Source organism: Podarcis vaucheri, assembly GCF_965113315.1.
Source record: "Podarcis vaucheri genome assembly, chromosome: 17".
Classification (NCBI taxonomy): domain Eukaryota; kingdom Metazoa; phylum Chordata; class Lepidosauria; order Squamata; family Lacertidae; genus Podarcis; species Podarcis vaucheri.
Window position 1 is genome coordinate 30431852 of NC_138755.1, and position 18245 is coordinate 30450096.

Genomic DNA, 18245 nt, shown 5'->3' on the forward strand with positions numbered 1-18245 from the left:
CCAAAAGTCCAGCTCCCCACAAGGTCTGAGGGACAGAGGACTGCCCCCCTGCTGAAAAAGCTTGCTGACCCCTGGCTTAAGGTATATGACAGAAATTAAACCATGCCAAGTCACCATGAGTAACCTGTTTCCTCAGGAGCCCAGGATGTAACTTTCATCCATTTTATTCACTTGGGAGTGGTCCACTTGCATGAGGAGCATAACATGAGAGAGACTGTCAGAAAGACAGCCAGAGACTGTGGAAGACGCCAGTGGACACATACTGTTCTCATAAAAACAAAAAAGCCCTCTCTGGTGACACCTGAAGATGTCTAAATTCACGAAGAGACTGGAAGGAGAGTCAATACCCTCATTTAGGGGAATACTTTCAATCTGCAAGCGGTGGTTTATTGGTTTTAGTGTGTGTCAGGGGATGATTAGCTGCTTGTGCTTAAAATAGTGCCCCTTCAGAGTTTGTGCGACCCCACAAACCTCTGTGTGTGACAGAGCTCCTCAGACATGTCTGCTCTAGTCACTTGTAGAGTCCGACAGTGGCTGTCTGCGGAAGCGCTTCCAGCAAAGAAGTTCCTTAACGGAAACGCGTCTCCTGGACTCACGACGTGACAGCTTCCGGCGAAGCATAGGTCTCCCTGCAGTTGCTTCTGACACCTCCCCGCTATTTTCGCTCGAAGTGTCTCTCACCCCTTTCTCTCCCCTTCTGCTTCCTGCCTGGGCTGCTGCGTCTCTCTCAGCATTACTGAGATCCTCCTCCAGAGACCCCGCGCTCCCCCTGCTGGTCCCTGCTTTGGCTGTTGACTCTCTCCCAGTCTCTGGGAGCCCTACCACTTCCCTTTCCTCCGATGTCAGTTCCCTGACATCCACCTCCCCTCCAGGGCCCCCCTCTCCCCCGCCCCTACTCTCTCCTCTGGGCGGTGAGGAGCTGAAACCCCTAAAAGAATCCTCTTCATCTTCCGACGTCTCGAACATTTCCCTCCATCGGTCTTCGTTCCGACTCGCTGAATCCTCCTCCACCTCGGAATCAGCGAACCCCTCCAACTCTTCTTCTTCGTCGGTGGTGGCGAAGTATTCCCTCCGGAACCTCGCCACTGGCTGGGGTTTCCGAGGGAATCTCTGATGAAAAGTTTCAATCAAAACCTCGTCATCTACATCCTCTGCCCTGACCCAGGTGTTTTCCGACTCCGGCTCCCCTTCCCACATTACCAAATACTCTACTTGCTCTCCCCTCCACCTGGAATCGAGAATCTCCGCTACATGGTAGCTGTGTTCTTTTTCCTCCATAGCTGGTCCCCTATTGACCCTCCCCTCTCTGTCCCCTATATACGGTGACAGCAATGATCTGTGGAACACTGGGTGCAACTTCATGTGGTTAGGTAACCGGAGTCTGAAAGCCACTGGGTTGACCTGTTGCGTGACTTCAAATGGGCCCAGCCTTTTGGGTCTTAACTTCTTACAACCTCCTTTAAATGGTAACCCTTGGGTGGACAACCACACCTGGTCCCCCACCCTAATGCTTTCTCCTTCCCTTCTGGTTTTGTCTGCCTGCCTCTTATATTCCTCCTTCGCCCTGTTTAAATTAAGTTGGAGCTGGCGATGGATCGCTTCCATTTCTTCAACGAACTGTTCTGCGGCTGGAACGCTCCAGTTCTCCCCCTCCCCCCCTGGGAAGGCTCGGGGATGACACCCGTGATTGGCCAAAAAAGGGCTCATTCCCGTGGACACGTTCTCCGCATTGTTATAGGCAAATTCTGCCAACGCCAGCTTCTCCACCCAATCATTCTCTCTGTCATTCACATAACACCTCAAATATTGCTGGAGGACACCATTAGCTCTTTCCGCCTGCCCGTTGGTTTCTGGATGGCGGGCAGTGGAAAAATTCACCTCTACATGCAATAAGCTCATGAGCTTCCTCCAGAACCTGGAAGTAAATTGTTTCCCTCGGTCCGAAACCACCCTCAAGGGGGCACCATGCAATCTAAACACATTTTCCACAAACAATTTAGCGGTTTCTTCTGCTGTGACCGCATGTGAGCAGGCTATAAAGTGGGCCATCTTGGTTCACAGGTCTACCACAACCATAATGGCTGTCTTCCCTTTGGACCTGGGCAGATCAGTCATAAAATCTATTGCCACTGCCTCCCATGGTCTTTCCGGCGTGGGTAGTGGTTCTAATAAACCTGCCGGTGCCCGCCTCTCCCCCTTGGCTCGTTGACATCGGTCACACCCTCTCACATACTCCCGCACATCTTCCCTGACCTTGGGCCACCAGAATTCCCTGGTAACCAGCCACATGGTTTTGTGTTGCCCAAAATGCCCTGCTGTGGGGCTATCGTGCAGTTGCTTGAGTACCTTTTCCCTCAATTCTCCTTCAGGTACGTATAACGCTCCCTTGTAGTACAACGCCCCGTTTCTCTCCTCAAAACCCCCGGGTTTGTCTCCCTCCCTCCTGAGACCCCTGAGTTTGTCCTGGGCATATTCATCCTGCACCGTTCCCTCTATCAGTTCCCTTAGCCCCACCAATGCCGCCCCACACACCCAGCGATCCTCGGGAATGACATGGGTCTCTTCGGGTGCACCCTCTCCCTCCAAATATTCAGGTTTGCGTGAGAGAGCGTCCGCCCTAACGTTCTCCTGGCCTGGTACGTAACAAATCTCAAAGTTAAATTTGGAGAACTCCTGGGCCCATCTCAACTGCCGTTGGTTGAGCACTCGCGCAGTTCTCCAATACTCTACATTCTTATGGTCCGTGCGCACTTGCACCTTCTGTTGTGCACCAATTAGTAGGTGCCTCCATCTCCGGAAGGCCTCATAAATCGCAAGAAGTTCCCGGTCGTACACCGTGTAGTTTCTCTCAGATTTGTTCAGCTTTCGCGAAAAGAAGGCACACGGTCGCCACTCGGACCCCTCCTTCCCCGGCTGCAGAAGAAGCACCGCCCCTATGGCTCTGTCAGAAGCGTCTGTTTCGACCCTCAGCTTTTTTTGTAAATCCACATGTAGAAGTTGTTCGTCAGAGGCGAAGGCCTTTTTCAGTTCCTCAAACGCTCGCTCCGCCTCCCCCGTCCAAACAAACTTCTTTTTGCTGCTGAGACAGTCCGTGATGGGCGCCGTCAGGTGAGCGAAGTTTCGGATGAACTTACGATAAAAGTTTCCAAACCCTAGGAACCTCTGCACATCCTTCTTAGTCTTGGGGGTTTTCCATTCCAGCACCGCTTGAACCTTGCCGGGGTCCATGGCCAACCCCTTGTCTGACAAGCGGTACCCCAGGAATTCCACCTCCTTGGTATGAAACTGACACTTCTCCAGTTTCACCCACAGTCTGTTGGCTTGCAGCCTGCTCAACACTTCTCTGACGTCTCTCACATGTTGCTCCTCATTCTCCGAATACACCAACACGTCATCTAAGAAGGCCACGCAATTCTTGTAGAGCAAAGGCCCCAGTACATGGTTCATAAAGGCTTGAAAACACGCGGAGCCTGCTTGTAATCCAAAAGGCATAACGAGATATTCAAATGCCCCCAAAGGGGTGAACATGGTGGTCTTCCATTCATCCCCTTTCCTTATACGTATCAGGTTGTACGCCCCCCTTAGGTCCAGCTTTGTAAAAATCTTTCCTTTTCGCACCCTGGTCAAAATATCATCAATCCTGGGCATAGGAAAAGCCACCGGCTCTGTCACTGCATTTAGGGCCCGAAAGTCACATACCAGTCTCGGCTTGTCCGTGTTCTTTTTATCCACAAAAAACACTGGGCTACCCCCCGCTGCCTTGGACTCTCTGATGAAGCCTCTCTTCAGGTTCTTGTCAATGAACGCTCGCAACTCCTGCATCTCCCTGTCTGACATGGCATACAACCTGCCTACAGGAAGCTGTGCTCCAGGGAGTAAATTGATCTGGCAATCAAAGGGCCTATGCGGGGGTAGTTGGTCAGCTTCCTTCTCGCTGAACACGTCGCTGAGATCAGCATACTGTGATGGCACCTTCCCCTTCTCCATCACTTCCGTCCCTGCTAGGGTGGCTTGGGCCCCTGCTGACCCCTTTTCCCCCCTGCAGTGTTCTAAGCAATGTGCGGAACCGAAGGAAACCACTCTTTGATGCCAGCCCACCAGCGGATCATGTAGGGCTAGCCAGCTCATTCCCAAAATAATGGGAGCGCCTCCCAAGGTGGCCACATTAAACGCTATCAGTTCTGTGTGCCTTGCCACCCTCATTATCATTGGGATGGTCTGCAAGCTGACGCCTCCTCCCAACAGTTCTCTGCCATCGATCGTGGTCACCTGCAGGGGGTTGCTTAAGGGGATAGTCTGTATCTGGTGTTCAGCAGCAAACTCCTTGCTCATGAAATTGCAGGAGCTGCCTGAGTCCAACAGCGCCTTTATTTTTAGGGGGTGTCCATTTTGCAACTCTAGCGACACTTCAATCACTAGAGCAGGTCGAGGAGCTTCTGGCACTGGCACTTGGGGAAGGGGCACTTTCACTGCTCTTTGGCCTGGCTGCAGTGCCCTGCTGGCAACCAGGCGTTGGCTTTTACCTGCTCCGTTTCTCCCTGCTCTTCCCCCTCAACAGTTCCCACCATCCCTTGCCATTCCTTCCTCTGGGGGCAGACTCTGGCAAAGTGGCCTGGCTGTTGGCAGAGATAGCATTTCCGGGGTCCCTTTCCCTCCTTCTTCGCCCCCTCACTGGGCTTTGAAACTGCGCGCGCGCGGGCTGTTCCGATTTCCATCGGCTCTGCCGGCGGGAAAGCTGGCTCAGGAATGTCTGGAATGCGTAACTCCTTCCAACGTTCCCCTCTCCCTTCCCGCCTCTCCAAGGCTCTTGCCTCCTGGCGCGCTCCAATGGTCAGCGCAGATTTGGTCAGCTGATCCATAGACACCGCCCTGGGGCTCCTGGCCAGCTCGTCTTTCACAGCTGAAGAAAGACCTTCTTCAAATAGCATCTGAATGGGTGCTGCCGATAAATCCCACCCCAATCTGTGAATCAGCATGGTAAATTCAGTCCAGTACTCACGGACAGATCTGCTTCCCTGCTTGCAAGCCATTAGCTGTCTGCGCACTACCCCCTCCTCAATATCGCTGGAGAACATGATATCCATTGCACGAAAGAATTTCATAGTGTCCTTCAGGATATCGTTGTGCGTTGCCATCAGGGGTCGAACCCAATCTCGCGCCCCCTTCTCAAGATGCCCAATTACGAAAGCAACTCGGGATTCCTCATCAGGGAACTCATCAAACTGCACATTCAGGGCATATTGCATTTCAGTCCTAAAGGCATGGTAATCCTTGGGGTCCCCCCCAAACTTCTGCACTAATCCTGGTACCTTTCTGGGGAACTGAGTGGTTCTCCCCTTCTTGTCTGCATCTTGAGCCCTCCTCTCCTCGAGCCTCGCCGTCTGCAGCGCAAGTTGGACCTCCAATGCTCGGTATCTGTCTTCCAAGCTTGGACCAGCTCCACCCCCTGCGGCTCCGGCTCCTGCTGGGTCGCTCATGATGCCTTCTCCTGCACAGGCAGCGTACAGAGACTGTCGGACTGCTGTCAGGGGATGATTAGCTGCTTGTGCTTAAAATAGTGCCCCTTCAGAGTTTGTGCGACCCCACAAACCTCTGTGTGTGACAGAGCTCCTCAGACATGTCTGCTCTAGTCACTTGTAGAGTCCGACAGTGGCTGTCTGCGGAAGCGCTTCCAGCAAAGAAGTTCCTTAACGGAAACGCGTCTCCTGGACTCACGACGTGACAGCTTCCGGCGAAGCATAGGTCTCCCTGCAGTTGCTTCTGACACCTCCCCGCTATTTTCGCTCGAAGTGTCTCTCACCCCTTTCTCTCCCCTTCTGCTTCCTGCCTGGGCTGCTGCGTCTCTCTCAGCATTACTGAGATCCTCCTCCAGAGACCCCGCGCTCCCCCTGCTGGTCCCTGCTTTGGCTGTTGACTCTCTCCCAGTCTCTGGGAGCCCTACCACTTCCCTTTCCTCCGATGTCAGTTCCCTGACAGTGTGCTTTCAGCATTTTAAGCTGCTGTAAATGGAAATATTACATTGGTATAGTTCTTTCCTTTGAGTTTTACAAGCAAAGTGATTTATAATCATCATCATCTTTGGGTGCTTTAATAAATGTAACTTTTGATTTAGAGTTATATTTATAATATAAATAATATCACATTTAATAAATCCCCCCCTTCCAATACTGAATTTCATTCACGTTAGACAGGAAACTACTCCCTTAAACCTTGAAGGGAACAGTCTTCTGTCTAACTTAAATGAAATAATCTGAAGAATGGTGATTCTTAACAAAATGCACCCTCTCTCATTTGAGACTTGTTTTGACAGGGATCACGGGTCAGCAAACCTTTTCAGCAGGGGGCCGGTCCACTGTCCCTCAGACCTTTTGGGGGACGGAGGGACAATATTTTGAAGAAGAAAAAAATGAACGAATTCCTATGCCGCACAAATAACCCAGAGATGCATTTTAAATAAAAGCACACATTCTACTCATGTAAAAACATGCTGATTCCCGGACCATCCACGGGCCGCACTGAGAAGACAATTGGGCCGGATCCGGCCCCCGGGCCTTAGTTTGCCTACCCATGGCATAGGTCATACAGATCAGAACAGCATAACTGCAGGGGGGGGGGAGAGTGCTCTCTGTTGCTCATCTAACATACAATATATATATTTTGTACTTAGCATTTTTTCATATTTAGCCTACAGGCCTCAGCAAACAAAGTACCACACCCAACAATATTGAACTTTGATCGCCTCTGATATAGTCACACACTAGTCATATGCTAAACAGCCACTGCAGACGTATCAGAGCCAATATTGACCAAGGTGCTGTTTACACAGAAACTATGTCCTAGGTGAATAATCGAATAGACTGTATTTATAACAGATCAAAACCAAACAAGCACATTACTGGAGGCTTTGCCTTCGAGTTTCATATTCTCATTACACCATCTGCCCATGCCCTGTTTACTTCTGAGGTTTTAGAGAACCAGACTCTCGTGATTAAACTGCCCCGGAATCTCTCACCTTGTAAAATAATATGTCACAACGGCTCCTGCTACAGTCATCTGTTGACAGGCAAGGATGAATTCACTGATCCAAACTAACCCCACGACGTGATACCACCACATGTACCTCAGTGGGCCTGCAACTTGGAACTCTACAAAGCCCTGGTCGTTTTTGACAGGGCTACCTAGAAGCAGAAATAAAGAACAAGGGAGAAAGGCATTCAAAATAGCCATTCCACAGCAATGCAACATGTTTAATATCGGAACAAAAGAATTATGCTCATGGAGCAACTCCTCGCTTTATGAGGCAGAGGTATATTCTACAGGTATTTCAAAAATAAAATAAAAACAAAAAAACACTGTCTTTCTGTCTTAAAAAAAAAAAAAGAACTCCAGAGGTGGCAAACATATCTCAATTTTATTTTTTTAAAAAACAACACATTATGACAAATCAAGTAACTTATTAAGATTTGCTAAATTACACTTAAAGCAGCCAGGGTACAAACACTACATTATCCTATAGCAGGGGTCTGCAACCCGCGGCTCCGGAGCCGCATGTGGCTCTTTTACACCTTTGCCGTGGCTCCGGGGCGGATACTAGCGAGGGGAGGAGGTGCATTGTGCGCCCCGACACTCCCCACTGTGGCGGGCGCTGTACTGGCTGTGACGTTGCATGGGGGCGGTGCGTGCGTTAGTCACGCACCGTCCCGATGTCACCTTGCCGCCTGCTGTCAGATTGGAGGGCAGCGGTGTGCATGCTTTAAATGTCGCAATGGTTTTGCGGCTCCCAGTTTTTTTCCCTTCGGAAACGGGTCCAAGTGGCTCTTTTTGTCTTAAAGGTTGCAGACCCCTGTCCTATAGCCTCCACATGCACTATAGAAGAGCCATGCCTTTACAACATAAAGGTAAAGGTAAAGGTAAAGGTAAAGTGGCCGACTCTGGGGTTGCGGCGCTCATCTCGCTTTACTGGCCTAGGGAGCCGGCGTACAGCTTCCGGGTCATGTGGCCAACATGACTAAGCCGCTTCTGGCGAACCAGAGCAGCGCACAGAAACGCCGTTTACCTTCCTGCCAGAACGGTACCTACCGTATTTTTCGCTCTATAACACGCAGATTTTTTCTCCTAAAAAGGAAGGGGAAATGTCTGTGCGTGTTATGGAGCGAATGTGTGGTCGCTGGAGCCGAAAAATAAGGCAAAAATCAAACTGCGCTTCAGGGAGAAGGGAGCTCCGTGAGACAGGAAGTTGCTGCTTTCCTGCATTCTGCCTCAGGGTCTTACTGCCCTCCCTGCTCTGTTTCCTTGCTGTGTTTGCTCAAACGGAACAAAGAGCAGGGGAAGCCCCTCCCCTCCAGGCAAGTAGAGGGGAAAGCAGAGCGTCCGTCCTTCTATCCTCTCCCTGCTCCGGAGGAACAATGTTTGTGAAGGGAAGAGAGATTACAGGTTCGGCTTAAAATTCTGATTTGACTTCCTGCTTTTTGTTTTTGGAGACACACAGCATTCAAATATGCTTTCTTCCATTTAAAAGGATGAAATCCTTAAACAGTGGCTGGCTTGTGTGGGTGGGTGGGGGGAAACTTTTGCCTTCCTTTCCTCACGTTATAGCCCTCTCCTGCATTCTTAGCCTTCTGTGTTTTTCCTTCCCTCCCCACTTAAAATGTGGTTACAAAGCATGGATCCACATGGATCCTCAGGATCTTTGCATTGGGTCACCCCAAATTCACCATCAGAGCACACAGCATGTCCATGGCTACAGCCTGCCCCCCCAAAATCACACACCCATTGTTGCCTGGGGCTGCAATGGTGCAAAAACGTGGTTACAAAGCATGGATCCACATGGATCCTCAGGATCTTTGCATTAGGTCAGCCAAAATTCACCATCAGAGCACATAGCATGTCCATGACTACAGCCTGTCCCCCCCAAAAAAAATCACGCACCCACTGTTGCCTGGGGCTGCAATGGTGCAAAAACGTGGTTACAAAGCATGGATCCACAGGGATTCTCAGGATTTTTGCATTGGGTCACCCCAAATTCACCATCAGATCACATGTCTGTGGCCACAGCATGAAGCACAAAAATGATACGTCCACTGTTTCATTCAGAATATTTTTTCCCTTGTTTTCCTCCTCTAAAAACGATGTGCGTGTTATGGTCAGGTGCGTGTTATAGAGCGAAAAATACGGTATTTATCTACTTGCACTTTGACATGCTTTTGAACTTCTAGGTTGGCAGGAGCAGGGACCGAGCAACGGGAGCTCACACCGTCATGGGGATTCAAACCGCCGACCTTCTGATCGGCAAGTCCTAGGCTCTGTGGTTTAACCCACAGCGCCACCCGCGTCCCTATGCCTTTACAACATAGAATCATAGAATTGTAGACTTGATAGGGTCATCTAGTCCAACCCCCTGCAATGCGGGAATCTTTTGCCCAACATGGGACTTGAACCCACGACCTTGAGATTAAGAGTCTCATGCTCGACTGACTGAGCTACCGAGGCAGAAGGCCAGCAATAATGGGTCCAAAAGGGCTTCTTTCAGGAGGCCATTTCAGAATGATGATGCCACAAAGCAGAAATGTCCCTCTGCCGTGTAACCGTCTGCTAACTTATAAAGAGTGGGGAATGCAGAAGGATCTGAACTTAATCTAAGCTGGGCTGGGGTCCCTCCTGCCTGTGGGTCTCATTAGGCCTACCAAGATCCCCCACCAACACCTGATACACACGTCTTACACCTTACATGATACATGACGTCAGGTTTGGAGTGGGTAAAGACCCGGATCAGCCAAAGGGGGTTTGCAGGAACCGCCAATCAGCTGATCAGAGGCCTGGGCAAAGGCATGGGCACTGCAGGCTCAGACGATCAGCTGATTGTTGGGTCCGCAAAGCGCCATGCACAGCAACGTGCAAGCGCTCATGGTCAGCTGATGGTTGGGTCTTGCAACCCCCAGTTGCACGGTGCTTGGTGTTCTGATTTCAAGCAGTTTCTGACTTCAAACTGTGTGTGCAAAAACACGCCACCCACCTGTCAGATTTGGTCTGCGGGTGAGGTGAGGCAGATAGAAATCTGGCCTGCCAGCCAGAACCAGCTCCTCACCCCTGATTAGGCAGGTACATATAAGAAGAGACAATCCTTCAGCTATTCAAGGAGTGCACTGTTCAGGGGCTTAAAAGCTAAAATCAGCACTCTAATTGGGCTAAGAAACAAATCAGCAAAGGGTGAAGAATTTTAAATATTGGTGAAACGCATTCACTATTGCAGATCACAGAAAATAAAAGGGCTGTCATATTCAGGATTGGCTGGAGTTTTCAAATGCTTTTCCTGCAGACACAAAGCAGGAAAGTTCAGTGCCTGCCTTTAACATCCATGTGCACCTGCTGCGAAGCTACGGCTCAATGTGCTCATACATAAAGATCAGCCATGCTGCATTTAACAGTACTCATGCCTTGTTTTGTTTTCATTTATTTTAATGCAGACTCATTTACTTGGCTGAATTTCATTTGATTCAGTCAATAGAGAAGAGTGACACTAACACTTTCTGAGGTTACCAAAAAGAAGGAGAAAGGAATTATGAAATCGTGCGGGATTTACATACCTGTGGTACCCAGGAAGAGCAAGACCGCGATCCAATAGATCCAGAAGAGCATGAGGGCAAAAAACGTCCAAAATGGCTGGAAGACGAGTAGTGGCAGGTGAATGAAGACCTTGCCAGCCACGTGGAACAAGGCAATGGTGAGAGATACTCGCTTGCGCATAACTAACATTATCAACAGTAAGATAACCTGCAAAAGGAAGGAGACTTGTTTTAGTTGAATTTTACCTACTGCGACAAGACTCAAAAGTCTCACCCACAGCTCCGAAATTTAATTTTATATGTAATGTTCCTAGCCTTAGTCTTCATTACAAAATGTATGATGTCATCCTGACTTCATGAGCCACCTACTAACAATAATGGGTGCATTTATGGGAACCACAGCACATAACTGGTCAGAAAAACCTGAGCCTGCCCACCAACTGATGCAGCCCTTTTGCTGCCCACCAGTACAGTGGTACCCCGCAAGACGAATGCCTCGCAAGACGGAAAACCCGCAAGACGAAAGGGTTTTCTGTTTTGGAGGCGCTTCGCAAGACGAATTTCCCTATGGGCTTGCTTCGCAAGACGAAAGCCCATAGGGAAATCTCCGGGGACCTGTTTTAAATTGCTGGCGGTCGGGAGCAAAGACTTTCGCCCACAGCCGGCCTTCAGAAGAGGTCCTGGACCTCTTCTGAAGGCCGGCGGGGGGCAAAAGTCTTTGCTCCCCCCCCCGCCTGCCTTCCCGGGACAGCGGAGACTTCTCCGCTGCCCCGGGCGATCTTAAAATGCTGGCGGGCGGGAGCGAAGCGTTCGCTGCCGACCCCCAGCATTTTAAAATCTCCCCGGGACAGCAGATCCAGAAGAGCATGAGGGCAAAAAACGTCCAGCCACGTGGAACAAGGCAATGGTGAGAGATACTCGCTTGCGCATAACTAACATTATCAACAGTAAGATAACCTGCAAAAGGAAGGAGACTTGTCCTAATTGATGTGGCAGGTTCCAGGCCCTGTGGGAGGCAGCATACAAGCCTGCCTGCCTTCTTCCCTCACAGAAAACCTACCTGATATTCCACAACGTACAAGGGTTGCTTCACTTTTTCCTACAGGGACTAGGGGGGAAGCCCCGTACCTGTGTACAGCATCGCACATATGAATTGCAAATGCTTACTGCATGAACGAGAAAGCTGTCATTTGCAGCCGTGAAGCTGAATACTTTGCTTCCTGCTCTGGCCTACACAGATATGCAGCATGTGTCAAGGAGCCCTGACACAGCCTTGTGTCAAGGAGCTATTAAATACGTACCGTGAAGACCGTAGCTGCAATGGCATAGATCAGAAGGGCCTGACGATTGTCTTTGGCTATTTGAAGCTGATCAACTGTAAGAGTATCGCTGGGAGGCTTCCGCTGCTTGGCGTACAACCACCACAACACTCCTGTACCACCTGCGCTCGCGAAGAAGAAGATATTGATCATTTCAGTTTCACAGCATATGTGTAATAACGTATAAGGAGCACAATTAGCTTGGCCAGTTTCATCCTTTACCAGGCTAGACTCAGACTTAACTGATCTGCTGCAACATAAATGTCAGGACAGTGTGGCATTCTGATATCGCAAAAGACAACTGATCAAAGAGGGCTTGCTTTTTACAAGACATCTTACCACAGCTATGATGCTGTTCCGTAATTAGAAGCTGAGGAGTTCCAGGCAAGAAAAAGGTTATACACAGGAATTATTAACTAAGACACTCAATAGGCTAGGATAGGATGATCGGCACGAACCAGAATCGCAACTGGCACCTCTCCCTGAAGCCTGCTCATAGATCTCTCCCTATTTCTTGAGGCCTTGCTTTGCATTCCACCTTCATCACTGGAGAGAACTAAGAGGGCTTTTTTTTTTAAGCTGGGATCAATGGAGCATCCATTTGCCCCCCCCCAATACATTTTTTACCTCAGCTGAACTTCTCAGTTCCCTTGGGTGGATGCTGTTTTTGCTGAAATGATAACTTGACAGGAGACAACCATCTTATCTGCTTAATACTCTTTCAACTATTGTTTTCCCTGGTCCTTTGTATTCTGCTTTGAGCACATTCTATTTGCCGGAAACTGAAACTCAGAATTCTATAAATAAATGCCCTCTTTTCCGATCTCCAAATCATCTTGCCCAAGGACCCTGAGGTGGGAAGGGTTATCTGCTTCCTCCTCCAACTGCTGGCTTGAAGAAAACTGCTGTTTGTGGGTGGCTTTTCACAAATGCCTCTTGCCAATATTGATGCAGCGCATCCATACAATTAGGGCAAAGACAGCCAAGAACACTCTTGTAATTTTATTGCTTTTTATCTTGTATCGCTATATTTCCCTTGCCTGCTTCTTTTGCACTTTTCTATTCAGCCAAGTCTTATTCCCTGAAATCATCAATGGGAGGTGATTGTGGAATGTAAATATTGCCAATGCTTTGTCCCTTTATTTTTCTTCCTAATAATTGGCCGCATCCTCATTCAGTCCCATAAATCCTTAAACCAAATGGATATTGCTCCCATGGGCATAGCTTTAATAATGCAACAATGGCTGCAAATCAATTGTTTCTGAAGTAGAAGGTGAATGGTTTTAAAGGAAGCAAGAAGGACAAAGGGAAGCATCACTTCCCTACTGATCTCCTCCAGTGTCTCTCTTTAAAGGCAGGAAAATGAACTCCCATCTTTGCAGTGCTCATAGAACAACCCAGGAGGACGTATGCGCCTGTTCTCAAGTCATGCTTCTACATTTGCCTGAGCAGACAAATGCCAATGTGTGGAACATACAAAAGCCCCACTTCAACAATGCCATTGTGTGCAACCCCCACCCTTGGCTCCGTCCCTGACCTTCCCAGCGTTGCACAGGCTTCACTTGAACACAAGTAAAGTCTTCCAGGTGATCAGGGACACTGCTTTATCAGGGATTCTGATCACTCCAAGGGGTTCTACTCGTATTCAAATGTACACAAGTAGAAGCTCCATGCAGTGATTTCCTGTGCAACATGGGAAGGGCAGGGGCTGGATGAGGTCCATGACAACGTTGGGAATGAGGCTTGCATGTGATCTGGATTCTGGCAGATAGTTACCCATAGCTAAGGGACCATTTGGATAGAGGGCGTCCAGCATAGGACCACACTAGTTAAAAAAAGCCACACACAAACACATGGGATTTTCTAGATCAATTTCAATTGGGGTTTAGGCCCAGTTTTGGCACAGAAACTGCTTTGGTCGCCCTGCATTTGTTGGGAGAGAGACAGGGGAAATATGTCCTAGTTAATTCTCCTCGAACCCTTCGCGGCTTTCAGTACCATCAACCATAGTATCTCCCCGGAGAAGCTGTCTGAGTTGGGGGTAGGTCTCATCGCTTTCTGGTGCTTCCAGTCCTACTTGGGAGCTCAACAACCAGAGGGTGTTGCTTGCGGAGTACTTTTCAACCCCATGGAGCCTTCAATGTGGAGCTCCTCAGGGCTCAATTTGATCCCCTGTGTTATTTAACATCTATGTGAAACCACTGAGTGGGGCCATCCAGAGTTTTGGAGGACGTTGTCAGCAATATGACAGTGGCACACAGCTCTACTTCTCCATTACGTCTGCAGGAGAGGCAGTGAATGTGCCTTGGTAATGGATTGGATGAGAGCCAACAAACTAGAGCTTAATCCAGATAAGACTGAGGAGCTGTTAGTGGGTGGTTCCCTAGACCGGATGGATGGGAGGTTGCCTGCTCTTGATGGGGTTACATTCTCTCTGAAGGAGTGGGTATGTAGCTTGGCAGTACTCCTGAATCCTTTGCTGTCGCTTGAGGCTCAGTTGGTTCCTTCACTGCAAGAAGTGAGGTTACAGGGAACCAGGCAGAGGGCCTTCTTGGTAGTGGCGCCCACCCTGTGGAACAGCCTTCCATCAGATGCCAAGGAAATAAACAACTATCTGTCTTTCAGAAAACATCTGAAGGCAGCCCTATATAGGGAAGTTTTTAATGTCTGATGTCTTGCTGTGTTTTAATTTGTTGGAAGCTGCCCAGAGTGGCTAGGGCAACCCAGTCATCATCATCAACATCATCAACATCATCATCATCGACCAGCTTCAGCAACTTACCAAGTGATCCCAGAACAACAAGAATTGTTAAAATCCAAACAAGTACTCTTGAAATGTATCTTATTATCACCATCATAATCATGGAAAGCACTGCAGAAAACAAAAGAAAATAAGAAGGGTAATTATTTAAAATGGAAACAGCAAAAACAAAAAAGAGACTTTATTAATACAAATACAGTTGAATTCACTTTTTAACTGTTTGCACAAAAATGTACAAGATAAACTAGCTATCCTACTCAGTGTCTGATTTGCAAGTTAAACAAACCAACCCTATATGAACATTTACACATCATGGGACATATGTATTTAACAGAGAGATGCAGACACATAGAATGACAGAACTAATGTTGACATGATAGAACTGCAACTTTGTCATCATGAGTTGCAAAAATACCACACAACTCATGTTGAGCACAACCCAAAAAGTTGCATGCAGACACACACATGCTCAAAAAACACAATTATTATGACAAGTATGAATTAAGATGTCAAGATTGTGATAAGAACCACATGCTACTTTATGCTTGAGCTGCGTTTTTCAGGAGAGGTCATTAAATAAGATCTTTTCACTGTCAATCTTCTACTTGTCTAGCTCTTTGTTGATTTGGAACATGAAGGTCTCGTCTCTTGGCACTTAGTATCATAATGCCATCATGGGCGAGTTTCTCCTACAAACTACACTGCCTTGGAAAAGCATGAAGAGCTTCAATGGCTTCCAGGCTGCAGGTATAATTTGGGAGGTGGCCACTGTTCCTGAAAGGAACCTGGTTGGTCATTCACATCAAACAAACAAAGTTTGTTTATGTGTGTGCAAATGTAAAGGTATACTATAGCGAAAGCCCAAAATTAGCAAGTATCCAAAAACACAGAAGAACAGGTGAATGCTGACAATCACTTAAATGTGACTCAGAACATACACCAGTGAATACTGATAAAATGGGGAAATGCCTATCTGTTTTCAGACATTTAGTAACTTCAACCGGGATTGTCAACATTCACACATGCATGCCAGCATTCACCGACATTTGGAATATTCATTGCTGCATGAAATGTGAAGGCTTTTAAGTAAAAATCAGCTACACTGACTGTAACTTGGCAACAATCATGCAAAATCAATTTAACTTAGTTACCAAGTTTCAGAGGTCTACATTTCCACTATTCCTCCCAAAGTGATGAGTTTAACATGCTGGTGCTTCGCGGTTATTTTAATTGTCTATTAATCCTATTGTAACAGGCCTTGATGTAATCAATAACCAATAACTGATGTAATCATTCCCCCCCCCGTGGGGGTATAGAACAGCTGGGCCAGTTTGGTTTCCATTTTTAATCAATGGAGTCTTCCATCGGCTTTTTCTATTCTATTCCGTCATCAGATTAGTATATGTTTAAACAGAAACTTTACTTTAGTACTGTATTAATAATTAGGAGCTGTAGGTGAAATTCTGCTTGCGTGACAGGATTTCTTCTTCTTTTACCACTCTGGCAAGTCCTCCATCTGCTTCAGAGGGTCTCACAACTTTCTGAAGCAGATTTGAGGGGACTGCAGGTGGAATGAGAGGTCCTATTGCACAAGCAGAAGTCTCATCAGCAGACAAATGGGCACCATTGGATACCATGCAACATGTTTTGGCAAAGGATTAAGACTGGAATTGTTGTTGCTGGCTTCTGTCTGGGTTAATTCATACCAAAACTCCAGTGTCACGTAATAATGCAAATATTGTTTTTTTCCAACTCTGCACAAAATTAAGAAGAGGCTTTAGCCACGGCTGAAATCTTTAATCTATTTAATCGATTATTCAAGTAAGTAGTTGATCAATCACTGAAAGCCAATTTTAATTAAAGCTGCACTGAATGTTCACCCTTGAACATTTAAAGTTAAAGTGAAGTTTTATAGGAGAGGGAGAAGCATTCTGCCCAAACCTGCTCTTTATTGCAGTCATTTCTCCTCTATTGCTGTTTCTGTGCCATTTTTTTAATAATAAAAAAAAACTTTCTCCTTTGCTACATAATCTCAGCCAATTGAGGATCATGTAAAACGATAGCATCCTAGAGCCAATCAGATTTGACTACAGGGTGATGCCAAGGAAAGCAAAACTGTGCTGCCCTCATTCTAAAGCCAACCCAGCTGTACCCATGCCAGAATGTGCTTCAGAATGGCCATTCAAGTAGGCTGTGTCTCATTGAGAGCAGGCAGAGAACGTCTACACTTGGATGAACATCCCAGGACACATTCTGATGTGCATCTGGGTCTGTGCTCTCCTTTTGCTGCATTTACACGACTTCATTTACTGTATTTTTCGCTCTACAAGACGCACCCGATCATAAGACGCACCTAGTTTTTAGAGGAGGAAAGCAAGAAAAAAAATATTCTGAATCAAATGTTGTTAAAGAGGCTTTGTGTGGCTATCCCTGAAACCAGAACAGCAAGAGGAATTGCTGTTCTGGCTTCAGCGATAGCTGCACAGCCTGCATTCATTCCATAAGACGCACACACATTTCTCCTTACTTTTTAGGAGGGAAAAAGTGTGTTTTATAGAGCAAAAAATACGGTATATAACTTCAAGTGTCCTCTCAACTGTCACTGAAAAGGTTATATTTTGAGGGGGGCATGTGTGTGTCAGCTCTGTTCTCATTTGAAAGAATCAGATAAAATTTTAATTCATGGGACTAGAACATAAGGTACATTTAATTCTTTTTTTAGGGTTAGTTAGGTATGCTTCAGAAACAGAGAATAGGAGAGTTATGAAATATGGGCCTTTTCTTCCAAGAATGATTGATAGCCTTTGTTTATTAAAGTGCAAGCTCCACAATTCATGCAATCATGATCAAAAAGGGCAGCTATACTAAAGCTACGATAATGTTCACATTTACTTAAATGATATTTTCATTGACTTCTTGCTTTGCTTTGCAAGATCTCTGAGGGAGCACCTTACATGTGGTTCTCAGGTGATCTCCCACTGAACTGGGAGACTGATCAACTAAATAAAAAAATAAAAATATCAGCCCTACTTTTAACCCAAGTCCCTGAAGATATTAAGGGTTAAGTATCAACATTCACTTAGCAATCTGAACCCAAAGCTTAAGCCCAAGGCTTATGAATACTGTACACTTCGGAGGTTGTTTTAAAGGAAAGCAGAGGGTTCAATGACAGTGACACAGAGCTGAATCGAAATCCCCACATTAGTTACATATAAGGAGAGTCAAATGCACATACATGTTAAAAAAAAACATTTAATTCAGCTGCTGGGTAGGAAATATAATTTGGAATTGTCTGCTATAATAGCGAATACTGAACATGCTTTATTTCCACATTGTGGGGACAGAAGATGTTCACATTCTCCTGTTGCAGTACTGTAGAAATAGCTAAGAACGAGAAAAACAATTACCTAGTGATAACAAGCAAAGTCCCAATATAATCTCTCTGCAGGTCATTACTCCACTAATCAGCCTGTGCAAGACACTACTGTCACTGACAAAGGTGATCAGGGCCTCTGCAAACTTGGCATAGCAGGAAATGTTCACAGGAGCACAGCGATGGAAGAATGGAATAGGTGCACTGGTGATACAAGGAAAAAAAAATCA

General features: G+C 47.1%; 1 protein-coding gene across 2 annotated transcripts in view; it reads right to left on the minus strand.

Moving 5' to 3' along the window:
- The window catches only part of SLC44A1 (solute carrier family 44 member 1), an 89119-nt gene that overhangs the window by 19359 nt on the left and 51515 nt on the right, over positions 1–18245 (minus strand). For both annotated transcript variants that reach the window (XM_082204804.1, XM_082204803.1), the window contains exons 6-10: positions 18050–18219; positions 14664–14753; positions 11864–12003; positions 10584–10770; positions 7013–7178 (exon numbers count right to left, since the gene is read on the minus strand). In XM_082204804.1, coding sequence (XP_082060930.1) covers positions 7013–7178; positions 10584–10770; positions 11864–12003; positions 14664–14753; positions 18050–18219 — 753 coding nt within the window. The remainder of the gene's footprint in view (positions 1–7012; positions 7179–10583; positions 10771–11863; positions 12004–14663; positions 14754–18049; positions 18220–18245) is intronic.